Source organism: Podarcis gaigeae, assembly GCF_964106915.1.
Source record: "Podarcis gaigeae genome assembly, chromosome: 9".
NCBI lineage: Eukaryota > Metazoa > Chordata > Lepidosauria > Squamata > Lacertidae > Podarcis > Podarcis gaigeae.
In genome coordinates, this window is record NC_139685.1 from 6058494 (window position 1) to 6082891 (window position 24398).

At 47.8% G+C, this 24398-nt stretch overlaps 3 protein-coding genes across 7 annotated transcripts in view; all 3 read right to left on the bottom strand.

Annotated features, from left to right (window-relative positions):
• CLK3 (CDC like kinase 3) overlaps positions 1-24398 on the bottom strand; it is a 200346-nt gene that overhangs the window by 30786 nt on the left and 145162 nt on the right. The gene's annotated exons all lie outside the window — the stretch shown is intronic.
• Positions 247-8966, bottom strand: FAM219B (family with sequence similarity 219 member B). 4 transcript variants are annotated; one of them, XR_014555159.1, is made up of 7 exons: positions 8746-8898; positions 7065-7161; positions 5233-5326; positions 4349-4426; positions 3874-3922; positions 1813-3047; positions 247-1720 (listed from the first exon to the last, which is right to left on the bottom strand). XR_014555159.1 is itself a non-coding variant. In XM_083698473.1 (6 exons), the coding sequence occupies exons 1-6, from the start codon at positions 8827-8829 to the stop codon at positions 2892-2894; spliced, it is 558 nt and encodes a 185-aa protein (XP_083554599.1). In that variant the 5' UTR covers positions 8830-8966; the 3' UTR covers positions 247-2891. The 4 variants fall into 4 exon arrangements, 2 of the variants coding, with proteins under 2 accessions (XP_083554599.1, XP_083554600.1); XR_014555160.1 differs by having other exon boundaries at positions 3783-3922; XM_083698473.1 differs by having other exon boundaries at positions 247-3047; positions 8746-8966.
• On the bottom strand, positions 11744-22416 carry COX5A (cytochrome c oxidase subunit 5A). 2 transcript variants are annotated; one of them, XM_083698479.1, is made up of 5 exons: positions 22039-22416; positions 17993-18109; positions 15649-15770; positions 14525-14647; positions 11744-11908 (listed from the first exon to the last, which is right to left on the bottom strand). In XM_083698479.1, the coding sequence occupies exons 1-4, from the start codon at positions 22121-22123 to the stop codon at positions 14534-14536; spliced, it is 438 nt and encodes a 145-aa protein (XP_083554605.1). In that variant the 5' UTR covers positions 22124-22416; the 3' UTR covers positions 11744-11908; positions 14525-14533. The 2 variants fall into 2 exon arrangements, with proteins under 2 accessions (XP_083554605.1, XP_083554606.1); XM_083698480.1 differs by lacking the exon at positions 22039-22416 and adding an exon at positions 21421-21439.

Consider the following 24398-nt stretch of genomic DNA (forward strand, 5'->3'; position numbering starts at 1 on the left):
GAATAAAGAGCTTTGTCCAAGTAAGATGAGGTTAGGACATTCAAAACCTTGAAGGAGCATGGGAGGCGGAAAGAACAGCAGACTGGAGAGAGTCCCACAAATGCCAGGATGACCACAGGCTCCTCACGCCTACTATGAATGGCCTCTTGCCCACCACCACCACCACAGTGGACCCCAGGAGGAATCCTACTGCAGGCCTCTTCAGTAACATGCAGGTAAGGAACAAACATTTCACATACAAAAGGATCCAAGCCTTGTGAATACAAGGTAGAGTTTTATTAATGCACACTTCCCTTGCTCAGTAAATATAAAACTATTTGCTAGATAGTTCTCTGCATATACAATAATATTAATATCCAATAAGATTGTCCTCTGTGCCTTTCAAGGTTGGTTTGTGCTTCAATTTCACTTCATTCATGCATTTCAATATTTTAAGGCAGCTTATTAAACACTCTATAGGACACAGTCACTGAACTCCGTTTTCCACCCTGAAACCCCAACATACACAACACTGTCAGCCTGCCAAGCTTACTTTGCAGCAGAAAGCCGGCAGTTTTCTCTCTACAGGTCTACTAGTGTCCTGGCTCTCCGCTGTCCACCTCATCTAACATTACACACTATTAAAAGCTTACTGCAACCAGGACTGAACAGCTTGAACCTGTCCAGGAACATCAACCTTTTACCACGGAGAAGTTGTCTCCAGAGGATGCTGCAGGCAGCACAAATAAATATAGAAAATGAAAGGCAGCTGGGGGTGGAAAAAGTTGCCTATGTAACCCAGTGGCTGCACCAGCAACCAACTCTCTCTACTGAAGGGCTGGAAAGTGCAGATTTCACTCTTGCTAAGCATGTTCCCCAGTGAGTAAACACTGGCCTGTGTTATGGCCTGCCAAGTGGCCTATCTTGACAAATAATTCTAGCAAAACACATATATCCAACTGGAAATGGCCTCCTGGGTGCCACTCACATGGGAACAGCTAAGCAGAGCAGAGAGAACTCCAGTTTAGGATCAAGTCTGCCAAGTAGGGCAAGACTATCTCATCCCTACTGGCACGTTTTCTAGGAAAAGGGGGGGGGGGAGGAAGCAGCCGCCACTTTTAGCTACTTACAGTAACAGAGGACAACAGTGCAGTGGCATCTTGCTCAAGTTGTGTTAGTGCCTTCAGAGACCTCTGGATCTCTTGCTACTAAAGCTTCAGTTTAGACGGCAGAGGTAATAGCATGCTATGGTCCCCAGACCAAGGTAGCATAGGGGGGTACCATTCATACGGATTTATTACTCAATGAGGCTGCCCAAATATACAGGGCACATCTTCCTCCCCCAACCTAGTGCCTTCCAGGTGTTGCTGGACCGTAACTCCCATCATCCTTGATCACTGGCCATGCTTGGGCTGAAAGCACCGGCACAACTGGAAAGCACCAGATGGAGGGGAGATCATGGCCCCAACTTGCATGCTAGCAGGGTACCTCACAAAGCAACACTCACAAATGCTGGCAATTCCTCCCCTCCCTATTCTCCACAACTGCCACATAAAGTGAACCACAGCTGGTGCTAGCGAATCAGGAAGGCTAGATCGCAGCTCTTGCTCACAAGCTGTCACTTAGTGTGCATGGAAAACACACTATGCACTGCTTGAAATCAAAAGGAGGCTGCATAAGCCGATTCTAATTATGGGGAAATTAAGTCAGAATAACAGGAACTGATGCAGGGATGGGAGACCTGTGGCCCACTAGATCAGGCTTCCTCAACCTGGTGCCTGCCAGGGACTAGGGAGACTCCATTTCCCATCAACCCCAGGCAGGTGCCAGCACCTTAGCCTTCCTCCTCTGCTTGGTCTCTATTCACTTCGGAAGAGGGTAGGGGAGAGGCGCAAGCATGTCTGAATCAGCACCAGCTCCCCAGTCAAAGTGAGGCAGCTATGACCTAAACTAACCAGGATTCTCATCCGGAGCCAGTGATGTCAGATTTGTTGGCCCTTTTGCCAGGGAGGACCAGCCTCCAAGGCAAGGCAAGTGAACCCTTCCCCTCTATCTGTGGGAGGGGGGGAATATGCCGCCCTCCCATGCCAAGAAAAAAGGTTCAGTAGGTCCGTCTTTCACCAGGCCAAGACTTAATGCTGAGGGTCAATTTGAGACGTGCAGCAGCTGGTGAAACTGTTTTGAAAGCTCCTCAAGGGAAAGGGGTGAGAGCAGCAGCTTCCAGGCCGCAAAGCCAGCAGAGGGCTGGGTGGGAGTTGAAGAGACTGCGAGGAGCTAGCAGGCAGCACTCCATCCGTGTAGCTTGATAGAGGAGCTTCTCCATCCCAGAAATCCACATGACAACATCATAGTCCAGCTCTACAAGAACCGCAGGAGACTGTGGCTCAAGCACTGGAGTCCAGGAAAGGATCCTGAGCAAGTGAGGAAAATCTGTTTGACGCGATGTAGTGATTGCTGTGCTTTTTTCCCCCAATCGTAATTTTTGTAAACTAAAGTTTTAACTTGTCCTAGTCCATTCTTCATTCCCTTTCACAAAAAAAGCTTGGCTGTTTGCCTTTAAGGAGGAAAACACTTGCCCTGTCCTCTTCTCCCAACTGCATCTTTCTCCAAAGGCATTCCCAGGCAAGGGAGCCAGCTGGCTCAGAGTCTTCCAAGGGCTTCCACTTAACAGTCCTGTATGTGCACCACAGATAAGAGCTTCAAGAGGCTGGTTGGTGCCCGGGCAAGTGCAAGCAGGGCAACGGTGCACCCCGCTTTCCCAGCCACCAAAGCACCCTCTTCCTGCTCCCTATCGGCTTGGTCAAGGCTCGGTGCCAGACTCCATTGCCTCTTCTGGACCTCCAGGCGTCTGAAAGGAAGGGGGAAAGTGCTGGGTTCTTGACCTGTGCAGTGCAGTCCTGCTCTCTGGATCCTTACTGGATGGAGCAGGAGGCAGACTCCCCAAAGCAGCAGGGACATGGTGAGGATGACACAGGCTTGGGAGGGATGAGGTCAAGGTCCTCATCATCTGGGATTTCATCGAGGCGATACCCATCTTGCAGCAGCTGGCGGCTGAGATCCTGGTTGACCTGAGAAGCAAGAGGAGGGACAAGCTGAAAACACCTGCTGGAGGACTATGGAATTAGACATGGCCTGCTGGTTATCAGTTTGTGGTAACACAGACGCAGGGTTTTCCACTGGTGGAATCAGTGACTTGCATTGCACTTCATGCAGAAATATGAGAGCGCCATCAGTAGTGGCATTCTGCTGGCCCGTGAAGACAGCCGGTTGAGGCAAGCATTCTCCTGAACTTGAACTTCCTGATCTAATTACCTTAACTGTTTTTACCCCACTGTTTTACTTGCTATGCTTCTTCACTGTTTTCTTTTATTGTGCATTTTAATTATGGTTGGTTTTTTTCCAAATCCTAAGAACACTTAAGAGCATATTCCTATGCTTATCTATTCAGAACTGTGTCCCCTTATAGGACTGGACAGGAAGAAAGGCCTGGAGAGCTCTCCTTCCTAGCAAGCATGCGAGTGAGAAAATGCAGGTGTGTGCACACACTTCCATGTCCCTACATTTCCTCACTCATGGTCAGTCACAACATGCTTACTGGGACACATGCACACATAGACATTGCATGTAAGAAAGGGTTCCCGAACTGCACGCTCTCCCATCCTTGGCAACTGGCTGGCTAGAGATGGAGGCTGACAGCGTCTGGAGGGTCTTTGCACCCCAAGATTAATGAGCAGGCAACATGAGCATCTGAGGTTCATCTTGCACCCCACCCCCACCTGCCATAAAAGCCTTTGCTCACTAACCATCAGAAGGTCAAACAGACAGGCAGACAAACCCCACCACCTGCAGGTCAATTTCAATGCCTGTAAGGAGCAAGCCATGCACCAGACTTGCCTCTGCAGAGGAGTAACCGGAGGAACATCTTGATTCCAGCTCCTCATCACTAGGAGAGAAAAACACCAAGGGTCAGCACAAACTGAAAGGGTATTTCCAGCACACTTCCGGCTCCCAGTTCTCTGCTGAGAATGAATAAGGTTTTGTGACATGAGAGGAAGTTTGCCTCCCATAAGAACATAAAATGACCCTGCTGGATCAGACTAGTCCAGCATCCTATTCCCAGAGCAGCCAGCCAGATGCTTCTGGGAAGCCCACAAGGAATGCTGACTCCTGCCATTGCTCCCCCATATCTTCAGGGCAAGACTGTTTCTGAAATTGGAAGCTCTACAGGGCTACTGTGACAGTATCCTGTTCACAGATTGATCCTCTTTGCTAACACTCCTTTTTAGAGCCATTTAAAATTGGTGGCAATGCTCAAACCTTTTGGCCTTCCCTACCCACAATCAGCAAGCAGATCCCACTCACCCCTCACCTGTCAGAGTCCAGGGACACCAGGGTTTCATCTGAGATCTGGCTGAGGGCAGCATAGCCCTTGTTGAACTTCACTGACCTAGAGAAAGAGGCAAAAACCAATATGAAGCACCTGAGAGTGGGGGAAGGTGAAGGGAAGGGTGTTGGTGCAAAGGACATTGTGTCACTCAGGCAGAAGATGGCCTTGGGCAAGTCACTGTCTCAACTGGACAAACCTGATATGGCTTTTGGCACCGACTCAAGGTGCAAAAAAGTCAGGTTCTGTATCTGCGTATTCTGGAAGCACATTTCAAATCATTCAAAGCTGAATCCTGCAGTCAAGGATGACTTATCAACAACGGGGACAGGGGAAGCTACCTCAACCAAGTGAGCCCATTTGTGCTCTGCACCAAGCAGGATTGAACTTGGTGTATCAGCTGATTTGCAGAAGTACAATCCTGCTTGGTTCAAAGCTTCAGAAGCTCCTGACACCCAGCAGTATGATGCCAGGTGAGTGCAGCTTGTCCCAAAAGGCTTGGCAGGCCAAATGGAGAGGACTGTTGGCCCAAGCCTGGGGTCCCCTGCCCAAGCTCTCCACTTTCAGACAGGAGTGTCTCCCAGCCCCACCTGGAGATCTCGTGGACTGAACCTGGCACCACCTTCCTGCAACGCAAGAGCTTCTACCTCTGAGCTGCACTGGCCTATCTCTTAAGTTGTGTCATTTCTGGAGGCCTTTGGCTGCTTTTCTGAATTCACCCCATCACGGGGAGCAGTAGAGAGAGCGCTAGATTAGGTTAGCAGGACACCAACGTTAGCAGCCTAACCTAACGCATGTGGACTTGTTAAGGGTCACTGAACTCACAAAAAGCCCAAAATCCCCCCAAACAGTAAGAAAATGGACTGGACCTCTTGGCTGGTAGCTTGGGCTGGTGCCGGACGGCTCCTGAGAATGCGCCTCCCTTCCTCCGCAGCATCGCCTTTGCCATCTCACGATGTTTCTCTGCAGCCCCCAAAATGACCAAGGCAAACTCAGTGAATATTTGCTGTATTCCACGTTCCTGGGGAGGATGGCCTCCCATAAACCCCACCCCACCAGCCAACTGCTGCCTTTGGGGCAAGTTCAGACAAATATTTATTGCAAAGGGACAGCAGAAAAACCCACTCTGGGGAAAGGCTGCCTTTCATCTGAATCATCTGAATCCTCTGGTTGCCCAGGAGATGCCAAAACACACTCTCAGGGGTTTGCCATCTATTAAAGTGGGTTGGCGTGGCAACTATGCTGTGCAAGCCATCTTGGGGAAGTCCCAGGGGTTCCCACCCCTGCAGCAAACATTCAGGTGAATCCACACCACCTGCTGGTGTTGCATAAATGCTTCCAGGTGTAGGATGGGGTGCAGAACATAAAAGACCTGCAGCTGGATCAGGCCAAAAAGGGCCCATCCAGTCCAGCATCCTGTCCTCACATTGGCCAACCAGATGCCTCAATGGGAAACCCACATGAATAACCTGAGCGTAACAATACTCTCTCCACTGTGAGCCAGTATGGTGTAGTGGTTAAGAGCGGTAGTCTCGTAATCTGGGGAACCGGGTTCGCTTCCCCGCTCCTCCATATGCAGCTGCTGGGTGACCTTGGGCTAGTCACACTTCTCTGAAGTCTCTCAGCCTCACTCACCTCACAGAGTGTTTGTTGTGGGGGAGGAAGGGAAAGGAGAATGTTAGCCGCTTTGAGACTCCTAAAGGGGAGTGAAAGGCGGGATATCAAATCCAAACTCCACCTCTTCTTCTTCTTCTTCACTTGTGCATCCCAGCAACTGGAATAAAGAGGCTTCCTATCTCAGACAGTGGGGGGAGCACCTAGTTATTGTGGCTGGTAAGCATGGACGAGTCTTATCCTCCATGTCATTGCCTTGCCTTCCTCCTGCAGCAAGGAGGGAGCACTTTCTGCTCAGCAGTGAAGAAACCACAACTAATTCTGCCTTCCTAGTTAAGTCAGTAATTTCCATAGAAAATAATTAATCCATGAAACCCTTTGACATCCCACCCCCGTGTCTGTATCTTGCAGGATGGCTGTGCCCCTTCAGATGTTGTTGGGCTACATCTCTCATTGTTGAGGCCACAGGAACGCTCCACCCCTGCTCCTCCACAATGAAGCTCAAGCAGGAACAATTGCTGTCACTTCTTCTCCTGCCTACATTGTCACTTCTTTCATGGCTGTACATGGCTGACAGTAAGCAGGTATTGTATTATTGTTGTTGCTAACAGCAATTTAGTTCCAACTAGAGATGTGTGGAGGCTTTGGTCAAATCATGAAAAAAGTGGGCTATTTCAGACGGATTCTCTGAGGCAAAGTGGGATCTGCACAAGGTAACCGGAGTCAAAGCAGGGATGCCCTCAAAGTGCCTCAGAATCTTGGGGACACACACGAACTACAAACTATTGTCTGCTAAAAGCAAAACTAATGTCTCTAAATTGACCATGCAAGGGGTGACTCATCCCCGTCTCAGTGCTCTGAATACCCCAGTTGTGGAAGAACACGAGTGGGAATGGTGCTACTGTGCAAATGAGCCGCTTATGGGCTTCCTGTGGGCATCTTACTGGCCACTGTGGGAAGAAGACACTGAGCTAGGTGAGCCTGCAGTCTAGCTAAGCAGGGTCCTTCCCTTGCTCCTCAAGCAATGAGCCCACTGCACCTGTGAAGGCTGTGCCCTCATGTAACGTAGATTCCAGTCCTGACTTACGTAGCTTGTCCTGAATGGAAGGAGTTTTGCTCATGAGGTACGGCCCCCTTTTCTCCACTGGTGTTTCCCTGCTTGTCCTCTTCTTGTCCCTCTGCCCCTGTCAGAAGGAGACATTTGACAGCCATTATACCCCAAAGAGAACACAGAAGTCCAAAGCAGGGAAGCTTTCCTGCCTTCTACTGATGCCCAGCTTCTTACTTATTTCATTGTTGGCCCCATATCAAACACATGCCTGTTTCATTTACTGCAAGATGCACTTTCATGTGTTGCCCAAAAAGGGAGATAGAAAGTACAAAACAACCACAAATATAGTATATAAATCCCCTTAATTTCCAAGGTTCAGGCTGTGAGAGCCATTATGTAGCCAAAACAGCACCATCCATTTACAAAGAACAGATATCAGCAGGACTGCCGTGGATGCAGAATGTTGATGGGACTATTAGCAGGGGGAAAGAAACCTGGGGCTGGGGTAGGAACAGAGTGGATAGTATACCGAATGGGGAGCACTCTGCTGATGAACACCTGACTAGCTAACAACCCACCCATGCACTCCCTGCCCACAAAATAATAATAACCATGATGTCCAAATTCAACCCTCTCTCATAACAGGACCTTCAGCCTATATGGCAGTATATATGAGATGAGGGGGTTGTCTCAGGTCCTCAACTTTCAGAATCCCCCTTTACAAAGACCTGAGCCCCATCACATAGAACATCTCCCATCCATTTGCCATGATGGGCAAAACTGGCCTTTCTGCTGGCCACAGATTCTGTCCTCAGAGCAGGTGCCTTTGCTCTTATCCAGCAGGGAAGAAGAGGCTTAAGAAGAGCCTGGCTGCTGGATCAGACCAAAGGGGGCCCATCCAGTTCAGCCTCCTGTTCCCAGTATACCTGAAGGAGCGTCTCCACCCGCACTGGGTGAGGTCTAGCGCCGAGGGCCTTCTGGTGGTTCCCTCGCTGAGAGAAGCCAAGTTACAGGGAACCAGGCACAGGGCCTTCTCGGTAGTGGCACCCGCCCAGTGGAACACACTCCCACCAGATGTCAAAGAGAACAAGAAGTACCAGACTTTTAGAAGACATCTGAAGGCAGCCTTGTTTAGGGAAGCTTTTAGTGTTTGATGGACTATTGTATTTTAATATTTTGTTGGAATCCGCCCAGAGTGGCTGGGGAAACCCAGCCAGATGGGAGGGGTATAGTTAATGCATTATTATTATTATTATTATTATTATTATTATTATTATTATTACAGTGGCCAAGCAGATGCCCCGAGCGGAAATCAGGCGAGAAGAGGGGCCGGAGCCCAAGAGCAACACTCCCTTCCTGCGGCTCCCTGAGCGTTCCTTCCATGGCCCAAGGAGGCAGAGCATCACGCCCAACTGTGGGACAGGCTTGCTTCTTCTCCACGAAGCCCTCTCCTCCTCCTGCGGGAGGGAGTTCCGCAGTTTAGCTGCGCCGCGAAAGGAACTCGCTCCTTCCATCCCTCCAGCGTCCAGCTCGCGCGTCTGAGGCAGTTGGAAGGGGACCCCGCAGGTCATCTACGCGAGCCCCGAAAGCCCCGGCAGGCGGCCCCCCTCGCCCCGCTTCCAAGCAGAGCAGCCCGCAGTAGAGCCTCCCTGGCCCGGAGCAGCCCACCCGCCCTGAGGAGCCCCCGGAAAGGCCTGCCCACCCGCCGGCCACGCACCGTGTCTCTGCTTGGCCCGGGCAGCGTCGCGGCCTCCCTCCGGCCCGGAGGCTCCGCTCCGCCTCCCGCCGCCGCCGCCTCCATCGTCGCTGCCCTCACGGCGGCACCGACACGAAGCCACGCCTCCCGCTTACGTCTCCCTGCCGGCTCTCCCCCATTGGTTTGTTTTCAAGCGGCCCGCCCCTCGTCCTCTCGCGTTAGCCGTTGAGGGGAGACCAACCAACCAGCGAGAGGAGGAGCCGGAAGAGCCTCTGAAAGGCGGGGACGGGGCGGAGGCGACGGTCTAGGCTTCCGGAGGTGTCGTAGTCTGTGGTGTGCTCCGCTGCTCTCGGAGTGGCAGAGCGGGGGCAGGAGATGCGAGAGGGAGAGGGAGGGGCGGGGGCTGTACAGGGGGCTCAAGGCCCAGTTATCACGGGGGGGACGGGGCTAGGACCGTAGTCTTAGGAGTTAGTAGGGAAGCTTTTAATGTTTGATGTATTACAGTATTTTAATATTTTTTTGGAAGCCGCCCAGAGTGGCTGGGGAAGCCCAGCCAGGTGGGCGGGGTATAAATAAATTATTATTATTATTATTATTATTATTATTATTATTATTATTATTATTATTATTATTATTATTAGCTTTCTGATTAAACGCACTTTCCTGCCACCACAAATCCCTGCAGATAGAAAAATAGTGCATCAAGGGAGTGGCTCTAACTAGGGTTGCCATATCTCAAAAAGTAAGATTCCTTTTCCTTTTTTAAATGTATTTTTATTAAAGATTTTCTTGATTTACAAAAGTATGTGCAATGGCTCTCTCGTGTGTTTTTTCCACGTAACACTTTAAAAACAAACAAAAAACCCCACATCGGTTTCATTTGTTGAAGTAAGATTCCTGTTGACCTTTTTTTAAGGAAACCACCACAATTGATGAGCTTTTGGGGGGGGGGGCATCCTACCCCAAAAACAATGATTTTGAGCTTGAACAGTTTGCGCTTTTTTCATGACACTGCCATATATCCAGGTTTTCCCTGGCATTTTGCTAATTTGGCAACAATCACCCGACACAACCAGGACATGTCAGGAGTTTTCCTGACATACAGCAAGCGGGCAAGCCTCTCTGGGCAAGGAATGAGTCTCTGTGCCCCACAGAACATGGAATTGTTGTGGTGGGAACAAAAGGCTCTCCCTTCGTTCCCTCTCATGTGCAATAGCACACTATCTTGCTCCCAAGTCAAATTCAGCGTTGTGAATGCTCGTGTTTGGCTCAGTTCTAAAGGAGCAGATCAGGAGCCCCCATAGCCTCCAGGCAGATGAATAGCTGGTCCAACAGGCCACTGACACACCTGGAGTGGATGGCAGATACATTGTCTGACGGCTGCAAGCGCTGCTTCTCAGGGGCCCTCTTTCACATTCCAGGAATATGTGTTTTGATGCAATAGACTAAAACAGAACTGGCTGATGTGTGGCCCTCTTGTTGGGACTGCAGCTCCCATCAGGCCCAAGCATTATGGCCAACAGATGATGATGGGAGTTTAAATCCAGCACCAGGAGGGTCACAGGTTAAACACCTCTGGCATACAAAGTAATGGTGTAGTGGGCTTGTTCATTCATACAATGATCAACCTAGCAGTTCGAAAGCATGCCAGTGCAAGTAGATAAATAGGTACCGCTGTGGCGGGAAGGTAAACAGCGTTTCCGTACGCTCTGGCACTTGTCACAGTCCTCCGTGTGCCAGTAGTGGTTTAGTCATGCTGGCTACATGACCCGGAAAACTGTCTGTGGACAAATGCAGGCTCCCTCGGCCTGAAAGCGAGATGAGCGCCGCAACCCCATAGTTGCCTTTGACTGGATTTAACTGCCCAGGGTCCTTTACCTTTACTTTTTACCTTACAATGATCATATAAGAAGTTTTACTATATGATTTTGCAATTTACTATTCACGTGAAGAGGCAAGGAAGCCTTGCTATCTGACCAATAGAAATCTTAAGGGTTATCTGTATTCCTTGCACAGATTCATATTTTGTTTGGGGTTTGTTTTTTTTCGTGTGTGTGTATACACATATATATAATCCAATATTATATTTTATGTATTTCTTGCTTACCAGTATCACTCAGATAATATAAGTAGTATAATGAGAATTACTGGAAGTTATATATTTTAATTTGTCATGTAAGTGTAATATATTGTATTTGTTTCTGTCTGTTTCTTTACTTTTTATTTTATTTTATTTTATTGTTTCTATTCATTTGTAGTGTTTTTTGTTTTGTATGTTATGTAACTCACGGGTATTTGTTTATGTGAAAATTATTAAAGATTTTCTATATAAAAAAATCTTAAGGGTTATTACCAGTTGCACTCAGTTCTCTCCAATTTTAAACATGCCCCATTGATTTCAATCTGATCTAAGCTCAATGAACTTAGTCTGGATCCTTATTTAGTACCTCCAACTTACAGGACTCCACTAAATATTGATCAAATACCTTCAAGCATTTCTGGCATCTCAAGAAAGAGCAAAAAAATTGCATTGCTGTAGTAGTACTATATTTATCATGAATTACGGAATTTTTAATGGTTTTCTCACTGGATGTTGTTTTATCTGGTTCTCGCCATTAGTCACCCTGTGTGTCTGATTGGAGGAAGGGCCAGATATATAAATCAAACAGAGGCTGTCCTTAGCAAGCAAGTTCAGTGCTGTGGTTTTTGTGTAGCAGTGCACACATAGGATCTGCACAAGGAAAAGGAAGTCAAGCTCCTGGCCCCATCTGTTTCATGAACTCATATGGTGTTTTGAAACAAAAACATGTAATGATAACCTCCTTCAATGTCCTTTATAGGGATCCACACACAAGCAATAAAAATTTGAATGTCATTGCCACCAATAAATGAAGTTTGAGAATCCCATTGTCAGGTTGTGAAATTGAGGATTAAGTTCTGTACCCCATGTTTATTCACTTTTATTATGGGAACTAAGATTTTCTTTTCTAGTATATAATAAGACAGGCTACAAAGAAGACTCAGTTCAAACCAGTTCCCCTTTATTAGGTCCAGCTTCACAACACATACTCCAGGACTCAATAAAAGGAAGTAGTAATTTCAAATAAGTAATATTTTAACGTCTGATTCCAGGCAATTGTTGTACAATCAAATAGCATTAACAATAACCGCACAGGAAGCTCATCTGGAAGAGAACAGATATCATGGATTAGTTCATGCATTTCTACACCCTTTTCAAGCTCTTTCTGCCTCCCCACCCCCACAAGAAAGCTTCTGAAAGAGAAAAAATGGATAGTTGGGGGGACATAATCTGATCTGTGTACCAAGCAGCTGCAGATTAACAGCTTGCTGCCCAGTGGTGTAAAAAGACTGTTTTTCTACCACAGCTTTGTGACCTTTGTGTTTTCCTCATATCTCCAAATATATATATGCAGTCTAAAGAATTACACACACACACATATATATGGCACGCACGCACACCATATATCCCAGCAGCCCTTCAAAACATTTCTTTCAACAACATTTGCTTTACATTTTTGCCCTATATTCTTTCTATTTTAGCAGGTATCTGGCAAACTGGGCTGATTTTGCTTAGTTCTCTCTACTGCTTTGGGTTGCATCCAGCGCTACTGTTCCATTAGCACTGCAGACTTTTGCCTGTACAACACACCACACACCCCTCTCCCTGCAACCTCAGAATCTGCTCCAAACGGTTGGAGAACCCCTACAGAGCAGGTGTGGATGGCACACAGGGAGAGGAGAGCAACAACCTGGTTCACAAGTGGGACTCCGTGCACACAGTACTGGACACAAGCCTTTGTGTCTTAATCTGTATTTGTAAAATAATTGTGTTTTGATTTACTGCCGTTCTTAATCTGCTCTTATGTTATCTTATTGTACAATGGCTTTCTTGTTCCTATTTCTTTTATTCAGGACTGTACTGTTCTTAGTCACTCTGGTCATTTTTATAAAAAAAGGGGGAAGTACATTTTGTGGGGTATGAAATAAATTAAAACAGTGGTGCCCCGCAAGACGAATGCCTTGCAAGACAGAAAACCCGCTAGACGAAAGGGTTTTCCGTTTTGGAGGTGCTTCGCAAAACGAATTTCCTATGGGCTTGCTTCGCAAGACGAAAATGTCTTGCGAGTTCCTGCGGGTTTTTTTCCCTTTCCCCCCCTTTTTCTAAGCCGCTAAGCCGCTTATCTGCTTATCCGCTAATAGCGCTAATCCGCTAAGCTGTCAATGGGCTTGCTTCGCAAGACGAAAAAACCGCTAGACGAAGAGACTCGCGGAACGGATTAATTTTGTCTTGCGAGGCACCACTGTAAATAAAATTGATAAGACACCCCCAAACACACACGTACACAAGGATTACATTCTGGGTCCCCACACATGTAAGTGAAATTGCATAAAGTGGGGAGCACCCCACTTTAATAAGGACGGTGTGGGGGGAGAAGAAACTCAGCCTGGAAATCTCTTGGGGCTGCTGTCGCAAGCCTGCTTGCCTGCCTGCAAGGAGTTAGTATGTGTGGCAGCAGCCACTGGCCACAGAGACCAAGGACCAAGAAGGGCACCCAGCAGAACTGGTGCCAGGATGGGGGCATGGATGTGCTTCCTGCCCTATGTCATTGTTTGACTGAAGGCCACCTTCTGTTGCTTGGGCAGGGAAGCATGGGAACCAGTAAAACATTTCTAACTGCATACAGAGTTGCAGCTCTTCATTCAAAGTCTGTAGGATTCTAGTGTTTACACAGAACACAAAGCATATGGTGCCCGAGCAGTAGATTGTGGTTATGTGGCTGCAAATGAGGACCCCAATTCACTATAACCAATGCAACGTTAGAGTAACAGCTCAGATTCTTCTCACTGGAAAAAAAAGCCTTTCTCCCTGCAAAGGCCACTTGCCCCAGATGAATACTTATGAGAAAACAGCATTTTATCCCTAAAGTCAACTCAGGTTTGTGCAGGCTTGCTATTAAATGCTGTCCATTCTCTCCTCCCTGGTGCCACTACACCTAGCAGGGGCTCTGCTGCTTTTTTCTGTACATTAAATGAGTGACAGCTTAAAGCTAGCAGAGCATTGCATGTATTGCCACTAAACATCCATAGCACTGTCCTATTAAGAGTGACGTGTTTGCATAGTCTCCAATGCTGCTCCATTAACAGAACAGCAGTTGCTAAGCTTAGGCTGAGTGCTTGACCCCCACTGTAAGTTCAGCACATATGACAGCAGGAGAAACACTCCTGGTTGCCAGGAGTGAAGTTATTTGATGCAGACAACTAAGCAAGCACCAATATTATATGGCTGTAATTGAGTCAGATTCAGAAATAAGGAGCCTGACACTGATGAATGAGAAGTGTTCACTGTACTTTTCTCCAGTCTTTTTTAATCACTTAAGTATAAGAACTACATTTCAAGTACATCCAGAATGGCCCACCAGAAAAGAGGGTGGGGCTAGGTGAATGCAGGGAATTTGCAAGTCTTTTTTCTGCCTTTCCTCAGGCAAACCTAGAAAACGAAGCCTTGGTGTTCTACTCAAGATAGCTCAAACTCTATCTGGCGTGCAGGGCAATTGCAACTTGCACAAGGGTTATGTTCCCGGGGGGCTGCACATAAAAGCAAAATCACACACAGTCAGAACAATCCCTGGAACTGCTCCCACCTCTTGAGAGCTTGCAAGATCTCAGATGGCCCCATGAGATCTCCTGGGAACCCTCGTGCTACTGTCCAGGAGCCTGGTAAAGAAGATGGATGATTTAAAAGCTGTTTCCACAAAGGACTGAAGATTTGTTCTCTTACCAATAATGTTTACACTTTGTCCAGGCCAAGTTCCTCTGGAGTTGAGATTCCCAACTCATTCAATGTTGGTCTAAGTTCCTGGATAACATATGGGTATATTTCCTTGTGAGGCCCTGCTTTGTCCTAATTGAAAGAACACAAAATGAATTTAAAGTTAACAAAACCAAGACAGATTCATATCCAAGGCAAATAGGGTTAATTCTTTAATAGTCTTAAGGGTTTTTTTTATTAAAAAAATACACACAAGAGAAAAGCATTTCACCAAGAGTTAAGCAATAATTTACTGCTTCAAAATCCAGCTTTTAGAGGTGAAAGTGGCTATAAGGTAAAGGTAAAGGGACCCCTGACTGTTAAGGACATTCGCGTACAACTCTGGGGTTGTGGTGCTCATCTCGCTTTACTGGCCAAGCGAGGGAGCCGGTGTTTGTCTGCAGACAGCTTCTGGGTCATGTGGCCAGCATGACTAAGCCGCTTCTGGCAAAACCAGAGCAGCACACGGAAAAGACGTTTACCTTCCTACCGGAGCAGTACCTATTTATCTACTTGCACTTTGACGTGCTTTTGAACTGCTAGGTTGGCAGGAGCAGGGACCGAGCAACGGGAGCTCACCCCGTCGCAGGGATTCGAACCGCCGACCTTCTGATTGGCAAGCCCTAGGCTCTGTGGTTTAGACGCTATATGAGGCTACAAATCTATACTCGCCTGAAAGCAAATCCCACTGAACACAGTGGAGCTTTCTTTTGAGTTTACATGCATAGGCTTCCATTATAAGTAGCCTGGTAAACTTTTGTGGGGAAATGGGCAAAAGCAGGGCAGGGGCACATGTTTTTTTTACAGAAAGTTCCACTCTCAGCTGCACATATCCTGTCAAAAAGATCAAGCTTAACAGGGTTAGAAGGACCTATGTCACAGGCTGTGGAGAGCCAATGACCATTAAAGTAGACAATGCTGGCTAGAAAGATTTGTTAGGCTCTCAAGGCTAGTCAAACAAATCTCTACACAGGGTGCAAAGGCTCTTTATGGATCACCAGCAAGCCGGAACTCCACAATATACACACTATAAAGACAGAGGCAAATGGAGAAGCACGGTGTTGGCTGCTCAGACTCATGTGTCTTTCACTGACCTTTACAACTTCTAAGATACGGACTGCGCTAGCAAAGTCATTTAGTCGTCGGCATGCCCTCAAAGCAGCGTCAATGATTTTTGGTTCTGGAACCAGGTCATAACCAACCAGTGTGTTCATGCCTGTGGGAATGAACAAAAATGAGAATATTCTGTTGTTCTTACAAGTTCAGGAGTGTGTCACACAGGCTCAATTTCTCTTCCTAACATTTCTGATTATATCTAAATATGCCAGAACATATTATTAATACCAAATTTCCTGCAAGTGACTTCTGATATTTGTTATTGCCACAGTACACAAAATTTGTAGAGCCAACATGAAATGTTGCTTACGTTCCACATACAAAATCTGAGATCAAATCTGTAATATGCCATTTCAGTGCCATAACTTCAATTCTATTTTTTTGCATCCCATCCAACAGATCCCAATTTCCACAGCAAAGCTCCATTTATTGTGGACTTTAAACTTGAAAAGTTAAACACAACTTTAAGATTCTGAATGTTTGTGGCTTTTATGCTCCCTGCTTATTTAAGAACTCACATACCGTATTTTTCGCTCGATAACACGCACCTGACCATAACACACACATAGTTTTTAGAGGAGGAAAACAAGAAAAAAAATTCTGAATGAAATAGTGGGTGTATCATTTTTGTGCTTCATGCTGCGGCCACAGACATGTGATTTGACGGTGAGTTTGGGGTAGCCCAATGCAAAGATCCTGAGGATCCATGTGGATTCATGCTTTGTAACCACGTTTTTGCACTATTGCAGCCCTGTTTTTGCATCAGATCATTGCTATGTGATCTGATGGTGAATTTGGGATGACCCAATGCAAAGATCCTGAGGATCCATGTGGATCCGTGCTTTGTAACCACGTTTTTGCACCATTGCAGCCCTGTTTTTGCATCAGATTATTGCTAAGTGATCTGATGGTGAATTTGGGGTGCCTCAGTGCAAAGATCCTGAGGATCCATGTGGATCCGTGCTTTGTAACCACGTTTTTGCACCATTGCAGCCCTGTTTTTGCATCAGATCATTGCTATGTGATCTGATGGTGAATTTGGGGTGACTCAATGCAAAGATCCTGAGGATCCATGTGGATCCATGATTGGAACCACGTTTTAAGTGGGGAGGGAAGGAAAAACATAGAAGGGACAAGGAGCACCGAGAGGGGTGTGGGGAGAAGCAGCTGGCTAAGAATGCAGGAGAGGGGTTTTACCGGAGGGAGGAAAGGAAGGCAAAAGTTCCCCCCACCCACCCACCCACCCACCTCTCTCTCTCTCTCTCTCCCCCCCCCCCACCTGCATGTTGCCTGCGAGTCCCTAGACGCACGGAGAGGAATTAGAAGGAAGGACGCTCTGCTTTCCCCTCTGCTTGCCTGTAGGGGAGGGGTTTTCTCTGCTGTTTGTTCCATTTGAGCAAACACAGTAAGGAAACAGAAGCGGGTGGGCAGTAAGACCCTGAGGCAGAATGCAGGAAAGCAGCAGCTTCCTCTTTTCAAGGCTTCCCTTCTCCGGATGATTTGATATTTGCCTGATTTTTGCCTTCACTCGCGCCTGTCAGCTCCAGGGATCACACATTCGCTCAATAACACGCACAGACATTTCCCCTTACTTTTTAGGAGAAAAAATCTGCGTGTTATAGAGGGAAAAATATGGTACTTTGGGGAGTTTTCTAAAAGCTTACTTTATTAAACTATCAATTGCTGTTCAGCCTCTGTAGCGAAGAAGAGTCACCCAATAAAAAGTGCCATTTTGTCTTGACAACCGTCAACACAATAAAAACTGTACACTTCCTCTTACCTTAAATAGAATATTGCAAGGCATTCAACAGTCAAAGGGATCAGTTTAGTGCTCGTTCAGCGCCCTAATACCATTGTCCTCTTATGTACAGCCGAAGTCAGTCTTATCTCTCTTTCCCTAACAAAAGATATGCCTTAAAAAGGTGAGGCATGGCTGAAACATCAAGGGACTGACAGAAACACTGAATCAGTTTCGATTTCAGCAAGTTAGGATAAATGACCATTTTTTACTACTCATACAGCTATTAAAATACCAGAGGTACAATCTTAAAAGCAGAGGTTGGGTGGCCATCTGTCACGCATGTTTTAGCTGAGATCCCTGCACTGCAGATGACCCTCAGGGTCTCTTCCAACTCTACAATTCTATGATTCTATGCTCTGGAACAGTTCCATTAAGGCTGGTGGAATATTGGGCAGGAAGTGAAGAAAAATGGGCTGACTTCTCCATGCAAGCTACCACAACCAGCTTGCAGAAATGCCTCCATTCAGCTGCAGCCGCAGCAGCACACAGCAAGCTCTTCAATACTACTCTCCCTCACTTACCTTTCCTTAGCTCCCAGGCATCGATATCCGGTTTATTAAAGTACGTCACCCAGCGAGCATCAAACTCTTCATCTGACTCATGTGACCCATGAGAATAGCAGCGCACAGGCAATACAGCTGTGACAAAAACAGAAAGTGGGAAGAAGAGGAAGATATTAAAGAGCTCAAGGTAAAGCTGCAACACAGCAGGCATGCATAGGAAGTCAGTGTACACGTGAAATCCCAGGAATGCAGCTCTCTGCTTTGGTCAGCAGAACCATCCCCACATCACTTCCAGACTGTAGCTACCAGAGTTTCTACTGAAGCACTATGTCATCACCCCCTCCCTCCCCAGTAAAGAGAAACATGCACTGAAACAGCCCTAAACTACACCACCTTAAAAGGTTTGCCCAGCTGTGCACAAGGGTTGCTGTATGAATTTCCCCATTTCCTGCCCGAAGAGGGAGAGAGGGACAGAAGGCAGCAGGCGAAGGGTAGAAAAACTACAGCAGAGTATTGATTTGCATTGCTGGAGCAACATATCTTCAGCATTCATGGCAAGTTAAGTCACCTAAAAAATCTAATTACCATCCCATCAGAATAAGCTTTCCAGCAATCCAATTGCTATTTTGTAAATTATCATAACTTTTTAACACACACATTACAGGTATCCCTCCCAGCTTTAGATTAATTTTTTTTTGCTAGCAAGTCACCTTTGGGCTTATTTACATAGTTGAGATAGCCTGGTGCTTTCAGGGGAAAACACGAAGTCCCTGAATGCTTAAGAATGTACGCCAGAAGGATAGTTAATAATAGTGATAATAATTAAAATCACACTTCAATACTATCTAAAATAAGTCAGTGTTCTGAACAGTACAGTATACAGAACTAAGAACAAAACCTTGCCTTCAAGTTTATAAACTGGGGGGAAAAACAGACACACAAGAGAAAGTGAAGATAATGGAGAAGATTAAAAGCTCACTTAAATAGAACAGGCTTGAAAAAATAGACATGTCTGGAGTCACTTCATAAGGAGTGTGTGTGTGTGTGTGTGTTTTATAAGTACCTGGAGGCAGCAAGTTCCAAAGTTCAATTATCTCTGGCAAAGATTTGAAGCAGATATATCTAAGGGTTCTAAAGTCTGTCACCAGAGTAGCAATTCATATTCTACTTAACACATCCTGCAGGATCACTGTCAGTGTTAGAAATTAGCCAGTGGCATTTTGCTACTGGTGTGGGTCTAATTGTGACTATGCGGAGATATCTGGGCACCTGGTTGGCGACCACAGTCTAAAAACCTCTCCTTTAGTCCATAGTAAAAACCATTTCCATAGTGTATGTTTCTCCTTGCATACTGGGACAAGTGCACTGTTGTAAGAGCACGTAAAGCAATGTAGCTGCAATCATAGAATATTAGAATTGTAGTATTGGAAGGGACCCATAGAGTCATCTAGTCCAACCTCCCCCCGGAAATAGACATTCTGTTGTAGCGACCATAACCTAGATTTAAGGTGCCATTTACTGCTGCTGCATAAATAATATCTAATTCAAAAATTCACTTTGTTTAGTCCAATTCAGCAGTACAATGAACTCAAACAAGAGTAAAAAAACTGCTTTCATTCTGGACATTGTCTTGCTGTTGCCCAATCCACAGAAGAAACTAGACGGGCTTGGAATTTTAAAATGCCAGGTGTTGAAACTACCCAAAGAAATGAGATGCTAGCATTTCAGCTGAAAATTATCCATTTCACTCTTGATTTTTCTATTCTTCGGCTAATAAGCCTCCATCTCAGAACAGCTGCTCTAAAGTAAAACATGCTTTGTTGCAATGTTGGTGGTCAAAGACAATTTTCAGTACCATCAGTATTTCAACGTCCTCAGATTTTGTGGTAAATCATATCTGTTAAATGAATGCAAAATTTGCTGGAGTCCTTAGCATCAATGGTATTCTTAGTTTCCAGTACCTTCACCTGCCATCTTGGGGGATAAGTACAAGACACAAAGGCCATGCAACACTTGTTAAGTATCTAGGAGCCTTCACCTAGAATAGGCACCAATTTGACGACTGCATCAACACTGTTCTCCAATGCACTGCCTCAATGTCAGTGAAGTTTTATTGAGCCAATTTGCCTGCTGGGAATTAATTTAGATATTACTTTCACAATCAAGCTATTGTATAGAGCCAACTCACATGTAAATTGGAACCACACTGACTTGAAAAGATCCTGGTTTGGAACAAGTCAACAAAGCCATGCATAAGTGAGTTCATAAGGCAGAGTATTTTTTCCAGATGTCCCTATCTTAGGGCTCCTCCATTTGACCCACTTACGAAATACCCATCTTGATTGGCTTGCACAAAGATTACTCAGCGATTAGTCTATGTCAGTCTATAGTGAGCCGTCATTCCAACTTGTTTCTGGGGTTGATATACAACAATAAATATTCATTCTGATATGCTTGTGCTGTGTTCATACACCTTCCCATTCAATCATCTCAGTTTTCAATTCATTGCCCTGCCACATTCCAAACTGTAAAAAAACACCCTTCTTTTTAACATGGATTTGTTGCATCAGGGCAATAACTCCACTTTAATTGTTCAAACCTAAAGTTCCAGTATGTGCCTGAATCCCTCCTTCAAAATACTGACTGTCTGGAAGCACCCTTAAGCAGATCATGACCTTAACTGTCCTTCTTAAATGGGAATGGAATACAGACAGGTTATCACATAGTTCCTCCCTATCACATAGTTCAAGGAACTCAGGGTAGCATTCAAACAGGATCATCTACTCCAAGGGTCAGAAAACTTTTTCAGCAGGGGGCAGGTCCACTGTCCCTCAGACCTCATGGGGGGCCGGACTATATTGGGGGGGGGGGAGGAATGAAAGAATTCCTATGTCCCACAAATAGCCCAGAGATGCATTTTAAATAAAAGCACACATTCTACTCATGTAAAAACACCAGGCAGGCTCCACAAATAACCCAGAGATGCATTTTAAATAAATGGACACATTCTACTTATGTAAAAACACGCTGTTTCCCGGACCATCCGCAGGCTAGATTTAGAAGACGATTGGGCTGGGCCTTAGTTTTCCTACCCATGATCTACTCCTTTGCATCCTTCACAGTGAACCTGTGAGGCAGGGAAGCTGAGGAGAGATTGGTGGGCTCAAGGTCACCCAGTAAACTGTTCATTTATTTGGACAAGCTAAGAACACGTACGGCTCTGACTGCAACTGTTTTCAAGCCTGGACTGACAGCATATCAGCATATGAGCCCGTTTTCAGGCAGGAGGGGAGCCTTAAAGGATGTGCACCTAGAAATGAAGAGTTGGTCCTTAAGAGAAGAAACCTATTCCATGAAATGGAAGCAGAGCCACATGCAAAAAGTGAAACCAGGAGGAACAGAAACTGAGGGAATATCCTGCAGATCAGACCCAAAGGCAGCTATACCCATCCCGAAGAGACGGGGAAACTCTCCTTTCTTAGGAATACTCCAAAGCACATTATCCCGCCTGAGTAACCGGGCAGAGATCTTCTTCCGTCTCTGATCCTCTTCCTGCCTTCAAAATCATTTCCTCGTTGCATTTACGCCCTTTCCTCCCGACAACCCTGCGAGGCAGGCTAGGCTGACCCCAAGGTCACGCCCAGAGAGCTTCATCCACGGCCGAGCGCGGGATTTGAACCCGGGCCCGTCCGTCACCTTCCTACCGAGGGGAGCTCAGGAGCCCAGGAAAGGGGGCGGCTGAGGGAGAGCAGGCGGGCCCGCGACCTTCCTCGCCGCCGCCGCTTCCCGCGCCAAGGTCACCCGGCTCCCTCCCCCTCTTGCCCCCCCCGCAGGGTCGCGACGAGGCCGAGCAGCGGGCGCAACGGGCGCCCTGAGCGTCCCCCGGAGGGAGAGGGAGGGAGGGCGGCAGGGGACCCGTCAGAACCGGGCCGAGCGCGAGCGGCGGCGCCTCGAGGAGGCCCATCGGCTCCCCGCGGGCGAGCGGGGTCACGGCAAGGACACGGCCAGGCCTTGAGCTCCGCGGCGCCGGCGCGGCCGGGAGCGTGGGAGGAGGGGCGCCTCACCTGCGGGGGCCGCGCGGGGGACGAGGCCGCGGAGGACGGGCGCGGCGCAGCGGCGGCTGAGGAGGAGCTGAGCGGCTGCCAACATGGCTGAGGGGACAGAGAAGCGGCGGCCGTGAGGCGAGGCGCGGGAGGGAAGGGGGGGCGGCGGCGGGGCGGCTGGGCGGGGGTGGCGGCCGGCGCGGCGGCTGCTTCTGCGGCGGCTTCTGCTCCTGGCCGGCCTCCTGTCTTCCTTCCTCCGACGGCCACGCGCCGCTGCTGCTCCGCTGGCGAGACGCTCCGAGGGCAAAGGCGGGCGGGGCCGAGGCTACGGCGGCGCAGGGCGGACTAACCTCCTCGCGCCCTCGCGAAGGACGGCGCCGGCGCGGGAGGAAGAGAGGAGAGCCGGGGCTGCGCACGCGCAGTCGGGGAGAGGGCGCGGCGGGCTCCTCCTCCGAGGGGCGGAGTCGGGCAGCCGCTCGGACGGCGGGCTGGGAGCTCCTCTGGCGGAGAGACCCGGGCGGGACCTCCGCACCATAGGATGCCATTTGGATGGCGCAGCGCATGGACTTGCAAGGCGCATCTGCATATCTGCGTGTGTGTGTGTATATATATATTCCATTCAAAAAGTTTTTATTGCTTTTCACAAAATTATAAACAAACAAACATAAATCATAGCCTTATTAAAAATTACACTTATTAACATTATTAAGTGACTTCCTCGCTTCCTCTTGGTTGAATTTCATTGCATGTCCTTCTAACGGTTTTCTAAATCACAATTCTTAAAAAAGAATTAATTTAAACATTAACATCCTTAGCTCTTCACATTATGAAATTAAACATATTAATTCATCACTTAACTTAAATAAAATCCTAAGCCAATTACGCATCTGCCTGTATATTTAAGGCACCTTCGCACGCACCCCAAGATCCCTGGGAACCGTAGTTTCCACCTCAAGGTTCTTCAGCGCCCTCGATCAGCTACAGTTCCCGGGAGTTTTTTGGGGGGGTGTAGTGGGGGGTGATTCCCGTGCATGGCACGAGACGTGCCCCGAGGGGCTTGCAATCTATCCTTGCACCGCCGCTGTTGTTCTTGCTGCTTAGCAATGGGGGGCGGGGGGGGCTGTTTTCTGCGGATCTGCAGGGAGGCGCCTTGCAGCCCGTCCCTTCGCTTATTTACTCGGGAACGCGGCCCGCTGCTTTCGGTGCAGATGCGTCAGGCGGAAGCCCCAAGGCGGCGATGGGGCACCAATGCCCCCCCTAAGGTGCTGCTGGACCCAGTGGCATAGCGTGGGGGTTAGGGGGCGCAAATCCATGGGTTAGGGGGCGCAAATTACTTGCCTTGCCCCGGGTGCTGACAACCCACGCTACGCCACTGGCTGGACCCCCCTCAGACGCTGGCCACGCAGGCTGGTGCTGACGGGAACCGGAGTCCCACAGCACCGGGGTTTTGCTCTGGCAGAGCTTCGCCCCTGCGCATATTTCAAGCAGGAGCGCTTTGCTCTTTGTTGTGGAAACGCCACGCCCGTAGTGAGCAGAGCTGCCCTCCGAAGGATCGGGGCAGGAAGCCAAGGGCCAATTAGCCAAACATTGGTTTGCTGGCAACGTGAGTTCCGATGGGCAGCCGCTTCGCCATGGGCAGAACGGCAGCACAGAATCATAAAACTGTAGAGTTGGAAGGGATCCCGAGGGTCATCTAGGCTACCCCCTGCAAGGCAGGAATTACAGCCAGGAGGGCTAGCTTGGCCCTGGGGCCCTGGGTGCCCGGGCCAGTGGGTGCCATGCAGCGTGAATGGCCCTGGTGCTGTAATTTGTGGGTGCCTGGCCCCTTCATGGGGAATTTTGTGGGTGCTCAGGGCCCCAGGAAGTCGGCATCTATAATTACAGCTGAAGCATCCCTGGTACATCCAAACTCCGCTCAAAAACCTCCAGTGAAGGTTTCACAGTCAGCCTACAACCCACCATGCATAAAAGGGGAACAGTCTTGCAGCACATACAGGGAGCTGTTTTGTACCAGGCCAATAGTTTGGCTGTCTTCATTTTGCACACTCCGGCTGACAGCAACTCCAGAGACTTTCCCATCACCTGCTACCTGCAATCCTTACAACTGGACCAAACTGGGGACCAAACTTGGAATCTGCACCCCTCAAAGTATTTGGGGCTCTGTTGCTGAGCTATTATGGCCTACAAACTGTTCTTCAGCTGCCACCTGCTGGATTCTGCAGGACTTTTTAGGAGGTTTTGTGAAAGATACTGTATTTTTCACTCTATAAGACACACCAGACCACAAAACGCACATAGTTTTTGGAGGAGGAAAACAAGAAAAAAAATATTCTGAATCTCAGAAGCCAGAACAGCAAGAGGGATCGCTGTGCAGTGAAAGC

Bases quoted from the DNA above. Each gene is read 5' to 3' on its own strand.
- COX5A (XM_083698479.1), bottom strand. From the start codon at position 22,123: ATGTTGGCAGCCGCTCAGCTCCTCCTCAGCCGCCGCTGCGCCGCGCCC. The intron at 18,110-22,038 runs GTGAGGCGCCCC...TTTTTGTCACAG, and splicing joins CCCCCGCGCGGCCCCCGCAG to CTGTATTGCCTGTGCGCTGC. The intron at 15,771-17,992 runs GTAAGTGAGGGA...TCATTCCCACAG, and splicing joins TGCCTGGGAGCTAAGGAAAG to GCATGAACACACTGGTTGGT.
- FAM219B (XM_083698473.1), bottom strand. From the start codon at position 8,829: ATGGAGGCGGCGGCGGCGGGAGGCGGAGCGGAGCCTCCGGGCCGGAGG. The intron at 7,162-8,745 runs GTGCGTGGCCGG...TCCTTCTGACAG, and splicing joins CCGGGCCAAGCAGAGACACG to GGGCAGAGGGACAAGAAGAG. The intron at 4,427-5,232 runs GTCCAGTCCATT...CTCTTTCTCTAG, and splicing joins CCCAAGCTACCAGCCAAGAG to GTCAGTGAAGTTCAACAAGG.